Source organism: Leptosomus discolor, chromosome 3 (genome assembly GCF_034619465.1).
Source record: "Leptosomus discolor isolate bLepDis1 chromosome 3, bLepDis1.hap2, whole genome shotgun sequence".
NCBI lineage: Eukaryota > Metazoa > Chordata > Aves > Leptosomiformes > Leptosomidae > Leptosomus > Leptosomus discolor.
Genome location: NC_141393.1, coordinates 62053018 through 62065520, shown reverse-complemented (window position 1 = coordinate 62065520; position 12503 = coordinate 62053018). Strand labels below are relative to the sequence as shown.

Sequence of the window (12503 nt, the reverse complement as noted above, 5' to 3'; positions counted from 1 at the left end):
AACAGTACTCCATGATTCCATATCACTGTGCAGACTCTAACTGGCAATATTATTTAAGCCACAGCAATAAATTTAATGAAGTAGAATAACAGGAAGGAAGGATGTACATCAGATAAGAGATGAAGAAACTAATGTCCTAGAGTTCCAGAATTTGGGGCAATATTGCCTAATCACCCAGACTGCCTAGGAAGGTAATTTGATAAACGTGAAAGGATTTTGATTCATGTCACCCTTTTGCTAGTTCTTTAATCCCAAATTATCATCAATGTGGGGAGGAAAAGGAAGAGGATATAAACACAGAACTATGACCAAGGTCCTTTCCTCTTCAGGTCAAATCGTACAACTCCACTCACAGAACATCTGGAGTATCAAATCAACTATTGTTTGGAGGTACGTTCAGTGCATGAGCTGACCATGCCCAGGACTGCTCAAGGCCCTTGTGAAACAGCCGTTTTCCATAACTCAGCTGTAATTGTATCATTTCTAAACTGACAGCTCATACTATTAAAGCTTCTAGGCTGATAAAATAGTTTTTAAACGTGAAGAAAGTTTATTGAGGAACTATATGGTGAGTTTCAACGATCTCATTAATACTGCTTTTCGTAGTACTCTGTCTCTACAGGCCAGGTCCTTTACTGTCACCAGTGTGAACATGTGCCTGTGAGAAAAGTTTAAAAAAATACAACAAAGCTTTAAAAAGCTTTAAATAGTTCTCTGTCCAGCATAATGCCAGTTTTCTGTTTCACAGAACCTCAGGATTCCCAATATTATGCTCTTCTAGAAAAATATGATTATATCTTTTTCCTACCAAATAAAGCAGAAAATATTTCAAGTCCTACTGTTGTGCTTAACGAGGACTAAAACCAACAACTTTAAATGAGAAATATGGAGACGCACTTATATGATGCTCAGGTAGACTCCATTCCTGACTTTATTCACACGGCTAAATAAGAGTATAACAGGCTAACCAAATATTACCGTACCAGAAGGTATAAAGAAAGCACTAAAACTTGCAGAAGAGCAGTAAGGGAGATACAGGTAAAGAGCTACATAGAACCACGTAAAATTTAAAAAAAAAAAAAAAGAGCCATGTCTGTGTGCTAATGTGGGATGCTTCGGAAACATGACCAGGATTTGCAAATGTAAGATAAAATACGCATTTGTAAAAGAAAAAAAAAAAGTCATCGCTTTCTGCTAAAAGATTTAGAATACTAGACATGTCCTTAAGTGACCGAGGTTATCAGACAAAGTACCAGCAAGGCTTTAGAAGAGCATACTGAATATAAACACTGCCCATCTGACAAACTGCAGCATATTTCACATAGTTAAATTTTCTTGACATTTGAATGTAACGTCCGATTCCGTCATGCAGAAGCACAGGCTGTCTTACAACGTACTCTGATACTCCAAACACTCATCAAATGCAAACAGTGACAATTTTGCCTCCTCTTTCTTCAAGTAGGATTTTCCAAAAGGTATTCCAGAGAAAAGCCTAGACTCAGCTCTGGGTCAGTGACAGGCCTACCAAGGGAACACTGACAAAGCAGCACTTTCTACTTCCTGGTGCCTGAGCACAGCAGTGTCATTCCCAACACAAACTGCGTCACCTTGGTATTCGTTCTGGAGTGCTGAGTTGATGTTCCCAGTTGAACAATAGTGCACACATACAGGTAGCTGGATGGACCAGGAAAAAACTAATGCCAGGTGAATTCTGTAACACCACCATGTTTTTTCTCTGTTTATCCTCTGTCTTCTGAGCTATTTGCCCAGCTGGCCAATCCGAGGGCAGAAGGGCCAACCATTCCCTCCCAGTGTAACAGAGGTGGAATAAACGTGACATTTCTGCCAGACCTGCTCAGGTAAGGATCTGCTGGCTTCTACCGCCCTCTTAAACGGCCGTGGCAGACTGTGTTAACTTTGATTTTCCTCTGCCTCTGCGTTGTCCTCATCTAACACTTTTTGGCTCAGTTTCTGCTGCATTTATTTTTACTCTCATTCTACATCCGTTCTGCTCTGCTGTCTTTTGAATCTTCTCTCTTGTCCTGGCTTTCACATTTTCCCTTTGGTTCCTCCACCACACTTGGTCATTTCTTTCTTCCCTCCTGACTTGCAACACTTTCTTTCTGTTCATTTTTCAATAGGCATACACCACATTGTTATTTTCTGCCCTTGCCACAATTCAATAACCCATTTGGTCAAGGACAGGCCTTTTCTTCATTTTCTGTTTCTTCTCACCTTTCCCCTAAACCACCAAACTGCATCGCTTCATCATAAAATTCTTGCTGACATAACATTCCCTCTAACAACAAGCATTCATCAAAACAGGGCTGAAAAGCCAAAATCTCTTTGGGTTTTGTTTTGCTTTCTTTTGTTTTTAAAAAGAATACGGCTTTAAAGCAGTCCCTCAAAGCCTAAGCTGGGTTCATATGAGAGAGCTTTGATGACTAATTCTTACCTTCCAAAGTTAGCTGGAAGAAACTCCAAAAAGGCATCGTTTAGATAGAGCTGGGTCAAATTTAGAAGTTGTGTGAAGCCATCTGGCAGCCTAAAAAAACAGTTAAAAGCTTAATGCTCATACTGAAGTTGCTATGGAAATAATAACAATGTATATTTAGAAAGAGAAAGATGACTTTCTCTCTCACCTTCTTTTTCTACCCAAATTCTCAAGAACTTAACTTGTTATAGACAACATTTTTGCCCCTTCTCATCTTCCCCATGATGCTATAACTACATGAAATGCAAATGCCCGGCACATTCAAGTTACATCAGCCTTTTCTCCCTTTCTAGCTGACGGTTTAAGCCAAAGGTGGTTTTTTATTGTTTTTTTTTTTAAACTGAAATAGTAAAATTTCATCATTTCATCTCCCTCACTCCATTTTATAAACCATGGGATTACAACACAGATTTTTTGCTACTATTATTGCAGGTTTTTGGAAGGAATAAGGGTTGCTGAAGTCCTGACGAAGAGATTATGGTACGTGAGGAAGCAGCATGGCTTACTTCCCAAAAACATAAAGCACCAGCCTCTGTGTTCAAAGGGCTGCATCACATGGACTGCTTCGGCAACTTTACTATGTGGAAAGATACCACATTCATTACATAGTACACAGTTCTTTTCACGGATACATCAACCTTGGATTTAAAACAATTAAAAAGAAATATAGATTATTCCTGCAAACGAGCTTGATACCATGCCTTTACATTTCAGTTCACTTTGTGTACATTTGCTGCACTTGTAGTATACAAACACAAGCTACTGATACTCACTTAGAGACTGGATTGACACTGGCTTCAATAATTGTTAAACACTTACAACATTTAATATTTTCTGGAAAATCTTGAATTCCTAAAAAGATATTGAAAGAATTATTACACAGACATAAAAAACTTACTTAATTTGTTTTGTTCATACATGAGTTCATTTGGCATTTTCAGATCAGACTTAAGCCATAACAGGAAGAATATACACATTTTAGTATTATAGTCTAAAAGATGATACTTAAGCATTAAATAAATACACCGGAACAGATAACATGCCTTGTACTAAAACTATTATGTTAATACTTGGTTTATATAATCTTCTAGAGTTAGATAATGACGTCATCTGTACTGATATTTGTGCCTTTCATTTCTTTCTGAACTGCTTATCTTTTTCTTCATTGCCTCTCTCTCTCCTCAGGAGAACACACACATAATCCTGAGAGTCTCTAGGCCTATACTGATAAGAAATTTTTTGCCTAAGCCTCATTTTCAAAACAAAGACACTTAAGTTCAGACATGCAAAAGTTTTTAGGCACATAAATATGTAAATGCGTAATTTGGAAATCCACATCAGCAAACAGTTGTTTACCTGCAGCCTTACATGCTTAAATACACCACACAAGAGCCCAGTAAGTACTAACCCACTCTGGAAAGTGGAATGGCTCATAAGTGCCTTGAAAAATGGTCTCCTGCTCCCATTTCCAACGTTTATTGGTCACAAGTCATTATGGTCTGCTACACTAAAGCAAACTCTGAGGGTTTTTTGAGAGAGAAGTAAGTGAGGTAGATTCTACCCAGACTCCTCAAAAGTGCCAGACAGGAAAACAGTACATAACCTAGAAAAAGAGCAAGTTTTCTAGAACACAAGTTTGTTAATCATCAGGAATCAAAACTTCATTATTGTTCATATTCATTACAATTCTTTAAAATACTTATACTTTTGATCTCTTACCATTTTTACTGATATCAAGTTCTTTGAGATTAACTAAGCTAGCAATAGTGGTTGGCAGACTTGAGAGGTCATTGTCTGGTATACTCAGTTTGCGTAAAGCTTGACAGTTGAACAGTTGCTGTAACATAAAAAGATACTTTACAGCATTTCAGGAAAAAGGTCAGTTTGGGATCATTACTTATACACAGAAGCAACAAATACCACAAAACTACATTTGCTACATAAGAATTCAACAATGAAAAAATACTTCGAAAAGCCATTACTTGAGAGAGAAGACATTCTTACAGGCTGCTCAGGACCATAAACACAGCTTCTACAAGCCAACAAGAACAACCAAAACAGCTGATTGGTAGCAGGAATGTTCAAAAAGAGCTTTCTGTCACAACAGCATGCTCACTGCAATCAACATTTTGAGGTACATGATATTTCATATGTGTCACATCAATTGAAATGTTTTTGTGGCTTGTGGCAAATCAAAATATTTGATTTTATAATTTAATTTCAGGATAGATTTTAGAATATTTTCATTGCATGCAGAAGAAATTTGCTGTCTTCAAGAAACAAAACGCTTTGACGTTATCAAAATTGTATGTTCTTTAAATCCCCCCCAAAATCCATAACTGAACTCTAATTTTTTAATTCAAATTCAAATTTTATAAAATATCAGAATTCCCACTACAAAAACAAAACCTATTTCAACCTGAAGCAATCAATAAATTATGTTGGAAGCACCTACTTAACACGGCTGCCTTCCTCAAGAAATATCACTCTCTCGCACACCATCTTACACGTGTAAAGACGAGTAAACCACCAGGCAGAGGGGAAGCAGCCACGACCAAGGGTTTCACAGGTCGGTGAGCTGCCCCACAGGGTCAGAGGGGCCGAACGTGAAGAACACGCAGGTGGCTTTTTTATCCAGAGCAGCTCAGGGCCGCTGGAAGCAGGCATCGGAGGAGAGTGCAGTGGAACTGCTTGGCTTCACTACTGCTGTGCCCCACACCCTCAGTGACAGCTCCGCGGGAAACAGGCTGTCGGGAGCGACAGGGCAGGGACCGCTGGCCACCCGCCCCGTGCTACAGACCCTGGTCACCGCAGGTGCCTATACAAACTATACCATGCTACTGTACCTGGAAAATGAAATTCCCAGTGTATGTTCCCAGACATTCCTCTGGAGAATTCTCATTTTAAAAACCAAGGAAGATTTGGAACTTAAAGCTCTGACAATATCTCAGGAGATACAAGGCTTTTGAACCGGAAAATGAAGGAGCATAATAAAAAATACTCCCTCTGAAGTAATTTCATGATGTATTGTTACATCAGAAATAATGTTAAGAGCGTGAATACAGGTATGTAGGCCCAAAATTGACCACTTTTTTTTTTTTTTTTTTTTACCCACTGGATTTTCAAAACATATCTTTCTCAATTTCTAGTGCTTTATGGCTTTGCCGTCAAGATTTTGTTGTAGCCATCATACTGTATGTCCATATACTGCTTTAATTACTTTCAGACTGGAAATCAAGTGGTGCTAATAGTGCTGTGATTTGAGTTTCTTAAGGCATTAACAAATAAACTAATTTTGTCCATCACAAATTAGTCCAGTTTTTATTTTATAAGGGAAAGCTGCTGGGGAGAATTTTCATGTTATTCATGGTTTTCTGGATACTGATTGCCAGTGACTCCACCTTCATCAAAACTGATATTCTGTTTCATTAGTCATCAATTCATTTGACTCGTACAAACAGGGACATACTTGCAGCAGCAGCTCATGATAATGAAGTCAAAGGCAAACAGAACAACAGACTTGGCTAGGTTTAGAGGAAAAGAGAGAACTAGAATTATGGAACAACCCTACAAATCCTTAAAAGAAAAGAAAAATATTAGAATTAGGAACTAGAAATCCATTTCTAATGAAGATACCAGGAAAAAAAAGCATAATTATGATATATAAAATGTAAGATAAAAATTTTAAAAAAGGCAGACAGAATGAGTTTAATACATCACTAACGCAAAATAATTTATTGGTTTCTAGAGTATGAGGTAGCAGTGAAGGTAACTAAGGTAGATAAAGACTTAACAGAGTTTGTCCCTGTGCTGTTTTTCATCAGATTTTTAAACACGTTCAAGCACTCCGATGACAGAAAATTTCAAGAGAGTAGTGTAATTTCAAAGGCACATGGCGTTTGGTAAATAACAGAAAAATGACAAAACACATTTCCTCTGGAAAAAGTTATTTGAATTCACATTTAGAGAGAGAGGAAAGTTTTGCCTATGGTAGATTATAACGTGCAATACAAAAGTTAAAGTAATAGAGTGCCCTTTTAAGGAAAAAACACCATTTTCTCTCATAGAATATTAATTCAATAGTGAAAAAAGTTCAGAGACATGTAGCAAAAAATATTTGAAGCAGAAAATTTGATAAAGAAATTTGGACTGTTTAATTTATGGTAACAATTAATAAAGGCTTAAGACAAAATATTTTGAATGGTATGAAGAAAGCAAATTAACACTGTCATTAATCTTCTCTTATACAAGGCCAAGACTATGTCAAACAATGCATTCACTCAAACTGAAGACCGATTAAAAGGATTTCTTCAGTAAATAGTATTTGCTTCAAAACATTATTTACAAAGAAAAATGAGAAAAGAGGTGCAAAAATGGAGTCCTATGCATTTAAATCTCTCCAAGGTATGTATTTATCCGCTGTTTTGTTTCACAAATAACAAATACAAAACAGATACACAATACAACGCAAAGGTTGCCTTAGCGTGCAATTTCAACCTTGACTGACATGGCAACCATCGTCTTCATCCCAGTTTCATCATTTTGGACCCCTTACCTTTGGCGCTCAGTTCCTCTGTACCAAATTATGGCATATTGCTGTTGTTCTGTGCCCTGCTATATTTGTCTCCCATTATGCACTGCAATTTAGTTTGAATACCATGGTGATGCACACTTTCAAGAGATCCAAAACAAATATACCAAAAATCCCTAGCTAAATTAAGACACCTTACATATTCTTCAATAGCATAACTAAAATATATAAGGTTAACAATATAATAGTATTAAAAGAGAAATAGTCCTGAAGGTAGTCGTTAGCAGTAAAATGGCCTCCACCACAATCCATTTCGTATTTATGGGGACAGAAAAAACATCTGGTTCTCTGCTGTCCTGTCTAGCAGCAGGAGAGATACAGCAGTTCTCTGTATCATTTATCTGTGACATGTAAAAGACTGTAGCTACCCTGTCCTCCCATCTGTAAAGAATTTCTTGATAGAGTGAGCAGTATTAGGCAATGAACCATCATATCTGAATAAAGGAACTCCATCTAATGGAAAAGTATGTTTTCTACATTTGTAAATAGAATTTATGTGAAGTCTCTATGCAATGTAAGTAAGAAATATGTGTAGAGACAATGAAGGATGGATTACAGTGGAACAATGTTTAATTAAAGACTTGTAGGCATCTTTCATTATTGTTGAGAAAAATTCAATTAAGGAATGGATTACATTACTTCATGCTTCATTATGTAGCTAGCACCTACTATTAATTGGTTTTTCCATTACCTTGCCCTCTTTTGTTTCCGGAACAGTGAAGTTACAGTAACTTTTAATTCCTTATAGTAAACATTAATCAACAGAAGAACAGATTTAAAGATTCTGTAAAATAAGTTTTACACAGGAAGGATAGCTTAAGTAATCTCACTGCAGAACCTCGTTTGCAGTTATAACAATACCAGTCAGATAGCACTGGCCTTTCTCCCATAAGCATAATCATCTTATCCTGACCAAGAGCTTGCTTTTAAAAGCAGTGCTACTGAGGAGCCAAAAGTGAGATCACCTGCCCCATAGGCTGGCATACTCCTGGTCAAGGAATCAAAAGCCACATTAATTACTTGTTGTGCAAGAACTAATTCTTTTGAACAATTCCTGATTTCCCAACTGAAGACTTCCTTGGCTGCCCCTGTTCTCGTGCTGTGAAGCAAGAAGTAGGTGGCCCTACTCCTCCCCACGCAGCACCAGCTGCAAGGATGGCGGCTCAGCTGTTTGGGCTCTTCAGAGAGGGCAGAAAAAAATTTGTAAAAATGTAATTGAATCTCTAGAGTTAATAGCCATGACTCTTCCCACAGCACGCAGGTCAAGAGCAAGCCCTGTTTCGGAGCGGAGGCACATGCTGAATAGACATTTAAGAACACGACTTTGACATCTGTATTACAGGCAGAACGCTGATTACCTTAGGTAGCTCTTCAATTTGATTGGCATCTAGGTAAAGTTCCTCTAACGTCCGTTCAAAGTTAAAAACCTCCTTTGGCACCTGCTGTAGGCCACAGTGAGAGTAATCTAATACCGAGACGATTTCTTCTTCACCACGAAAACACCGGCAGGGCACCAAGCGGCCGATAATTTTCCTTTTGGTTGTCATCTCCAAACAGCATACTGAAGGAAAATGGGAAAAAACAGTTTTCTGAAACTATCAACACTTCAGGGACCATTTCTCTAGAATTATTATCAAGATTGCAGCCTATTAAATACAGGTCTTTCTGAGGGATAGCTGTCGTCTGCATTCTGCATTGCTTATTCTACCTTTCCACAAAACATGAGGAAGTGAGATTTGCCAGCGGAATCACAAACAGCAATCTCAACACATCATCTGTCCCCCTCCACTGGGACAGAAGAAAACACGCCAAGACCATCCTCAACTGTTGCTTTCTTTAATGATGAAAACCAGCTGTGTAAATCCTGCATGAATGAACATGTTCACCAGACACAATGAAAACGATGACGTTTGTATTCCGTGTTTCAGTCCCTTGCTCTGTTTGGGCTGTGTCACTGAAGCAAATCAGTCATTTGGTTCTGGTTCTCCCTGACAAACACCCCCATGCACTAAAACCAATTTCTCTGAAATCACCAGAGTTCTTCAGCTTTCCACAGTTACTGCTGGAGTATATTCACTGTCTTTTGAACCATATGAATAAAGAAAAGGATATGTAAACTTAGTTGGTGACAAAACTAGAACAAAAGTAACCCATAAACCAGACAGTTTTTTTCACCTGTCACTCCTGCTTCTCTCACCTTTGTCTGTTGAAAACTCAGATAAGGGACTTGGCAGAAATGCCACTAATTTTTCTGCAGTAAAATAAACACCTGGGAAATTTCACCACAGCCTGTCCCTAACTTCTTCTAGTCTGGATGCCAAGTTCTGCAGAGCTCCTGTGCATACCCAGCTTGCATGAGCACCCCTAGCTCACAGGAGCAACAGCGTACACAACTGTATCTTACTACTTTTCCATGGAATAAAAATACTTTCACTCACTACTCTTGAACTGAGAGAACACTCAATAAGCAGATTCTACACATGTCAAGCAATCTCTAAATCTGGGATAGGTATTAACATTTTAGAAGTTATTTTAACACAATTATAGATAAGTCAGGCTGTTCTGAAACATATTACCACAAAGCCAAGGAGGGCTAAGCCTTGAGTCCTATTTTCTAAACCACTTACAAGGTTTTGGGTTATATTTATGAAAAAAATGCACAAAATTAGCCCACGTAAAGCAAAATGAAGCTCATCGGGATCCTTTTTCACAGGATAGCAGTGAAAAAGCAACTATATATTAATGCAAAATATCAGTGGAGAGAATTCATATAGCTTAAACGATTATTTATCTGAAATGCAAGATGAAAAGAAAAAAATGAATTGTCCAGATAATGCTCCATTCATGGATCTCTGTGGCTTTTTTATCATGAAATACATTGATATTTTGGAGGTAAATAAAAATATTCAAATGTTCTATTTCCTTGTTTAAATTTTATTAGCACCTAATCTGTCTCTAGTCATCCCAATGAGATGAGCACACGAATACCATCAGAATAAACACTGTTTTTTCATGCTCCCAAGAAGACCGAGATGTTGCAATGAGCAAGAGCGAAAACAGAGTGTAGGTGTTATTCATTCAGCAGTGGAACGACAGGCCTTCTGTTGGCCGCTTTGGGCTTAAGGGTAAAGCTTAAAACAGAGGAAAGAGTATAGTAATTCCGTAACTCAGCTTGAGCAGATGCTAAATTTGCGGGTATAACGTAAAAGTTGCACCTTAATTACAGTCAGCTCATGCAATGAAACCATCTGCATACAGTGTGCACAAACTTCTGAAAATGTAAAAATAGAACACTTACAGCTATGGAAAAAAGCAACTCATTTACAAGCTAATAAAACACAAAATCTAAAAGTTTTATTTCAGTTCAACTGTATAGTCTACCGCAGAACACTTACAGTCACACAGCTAAAATTTAAGGATTCCCCACACTACTCAAATTTACTCTGTGAACTTTCATTTTAAATGTTCTTCATTTAATTCCCTACACCAGGAGCACTAGATCCCCAGCCAGATTTCATACACAACACTGTGGCTGGACCTGGGTTCTTGATTGGCACTCCAAATTTCCCGTGATAAAGAAATGTTTATTTTAACATTGCCCCTAATTTGTCTCTGGAAATAAGGCTACTGCCTTTGCAGCTTCAAATCTGTTGGCCAATTTCAAACACAATTAGGAGGAAATTACTTTTATCATTTTCTCAACTTGAAAAAATTTTTTATTTGTCACTTTTTATTCAAGGCAGGAAAAGTCCCAGAGCTCTGCTCCGAAGTAAGTCCAGTCAGAGAAAATTGCCCATCGCACCAGCAGGGCTCCCAGTTCTCTCTCAGATCAGGGGTTTTTCTTGACTGCCATGTTATCTGCTCCCACCACCAGTGCACACCACAGGCAATCAGCTCATCTGGTCTCAGAAAGTCTGTATTTGGAGGCTGAAAGCACTTTGACCTTCACTACTTAACATTAGTCACCTTGCACCACATTCTACCTGACTTTAGGGTGATCTGTAGCTGTGGCAACTGCTGACTTCAGCAAACCTTCACACCTGGGAAGCTGCAAGGAAAAGGGGCAGAGCAATGCCAAGAGGAAAGTTGTCCCCATCAGCAGGGCTGGGGAAGAGGCCGCAGGGAAAGGACGTGAAGCTGCCCTCCTGAGAGCATCCCGTATGTGGCAGGGCGATGTCCCACCTGGAAACGAGCTGGCTGCAGGAACCAGTCCCAGGGACAGCAGCACAGACACCTCACGGCCTCCCAGCCTGGCCAGTATTTCCCAAATCCAAGCACAGAGAAGGGGTGCAGCATGAGCACTGACACCAACCTGCACTGCATCTTTAGCTCCAGAAACCTTCCCAAATAGCTCATTTGAGTGTACAAGATTGAAACAGATGGGAACTGTAAAAGCACTGGTCACAGAATATGTATGTCACAAGAAAAACGAAATTAGCTTCACAAGCTGCACAGCCTCTTTGTGTTCGAGCACAGGAAGCAGCATTTGCAACTGCGTATTGCAAACCTTGACACAATAAAAATAAATGCCCTCCGAATACCAAATTATGCGTAGCGTTTCAAGCCATTTGAAGATAATGAACAATTGAGCAGTGACATGTGCTTCAAAAACTACTCAGAAAAACATTCTTCCCCAGGCATTACAAAGCACTTAGCTTTGCATTATTCTCCTCTACTGTAGGCACAGACATAAAACAAACCCCACGTTTCATTTTAATAGAAACCCAGAACAGCAACAGCATAATAGAACAGCTAGAAACTGTACAGTGAAGTGACAGAACTCTACTAAAAATGGCAATTACAACAGCAAAAAAATTTTTTAAAAAAAAGTTTTTTCTTTTGCTTACGTAAACAGAAGTGTTTCCATTATTGCAGTTCATAAAAGTATCTGTAATTTCCTACTGAATAGTTTAAAAATTAGAAAGAAAAAAATGCAGAGGATAAACAAAAGTGATTTAATTACTTTGCCTTCCTCAAAAGCTATGGTAAGACCTGACTGTCCTCATAAATCAGGTTGGAGGGATTACCTGGCTATCTACTAGAACTGCCTTCTTCAGGAAAAAAAAAAAACAAACAACAAAACCAAACAGGAATGTGATTTGGATAGATGGACAATCTGTATTTAAGAAAAGATCAACACTGGAATAAGTACTTGAACCTGAATTACGGTGCATTGCACGAAAAAACACCAATACAGAAACTGCTGCTTATAGAACACTGGCTGGAAGAATGGCCATGGGAAAGTATGAACTGTCCCATGTTTTTGATAAGAAGTGGGTTTGTATGTGTCCATAGTCCGATCCATTATTTACCTTTTGTAATTAAAAAGAAAACAAACCAAAATGCTGAAAAACCTGTAAAAAAAATTCCCTGGGATTTATATTGTTCAACCATTTCAGAAAGCACCAGTACAGTATT

General features: G+C 38.3%; 1 protein-coding gene across 3 annotated transcripts in view; it reads right to left on the bottom strand.

The window, feature by feature from the left end:
- LRRC7 (leucine rich repeat containing 7) overlaps window positions 1-8641 on the bottom strand; it is a 90733-nt gene extending 82092 nt beyond the window's left edge. For all 3 annotated transcript variants that reach the window (XM_086462186.1, XM_086462188.1, XM_086462189.1), the window contains exons 1-4: window positions 8444-8641; window positions 4214-4331; window positions 3268-3346; window positions 2456-2545 (exon numbers count right to left, since the gene is read on the bottom strand). In XM_086462186.1, the coding sequence (XP_086318312.1) occupies window positions 2456-2545; window positions 3268-3346; window positions 4214-4331; window positions 8444-8632 (476 nt within the window). In that variant the 5' untranslated portion in view covers window positions 8633-8641. The remainder of the gene's footprint in view (window positions 1-2455; window positions 2546-3267; window positions 3347-4213; window positions 4332-8443) is intronic.
- Between the last annotated feature and the right edge of the window lie 3862 nt (window positions 8642-12503).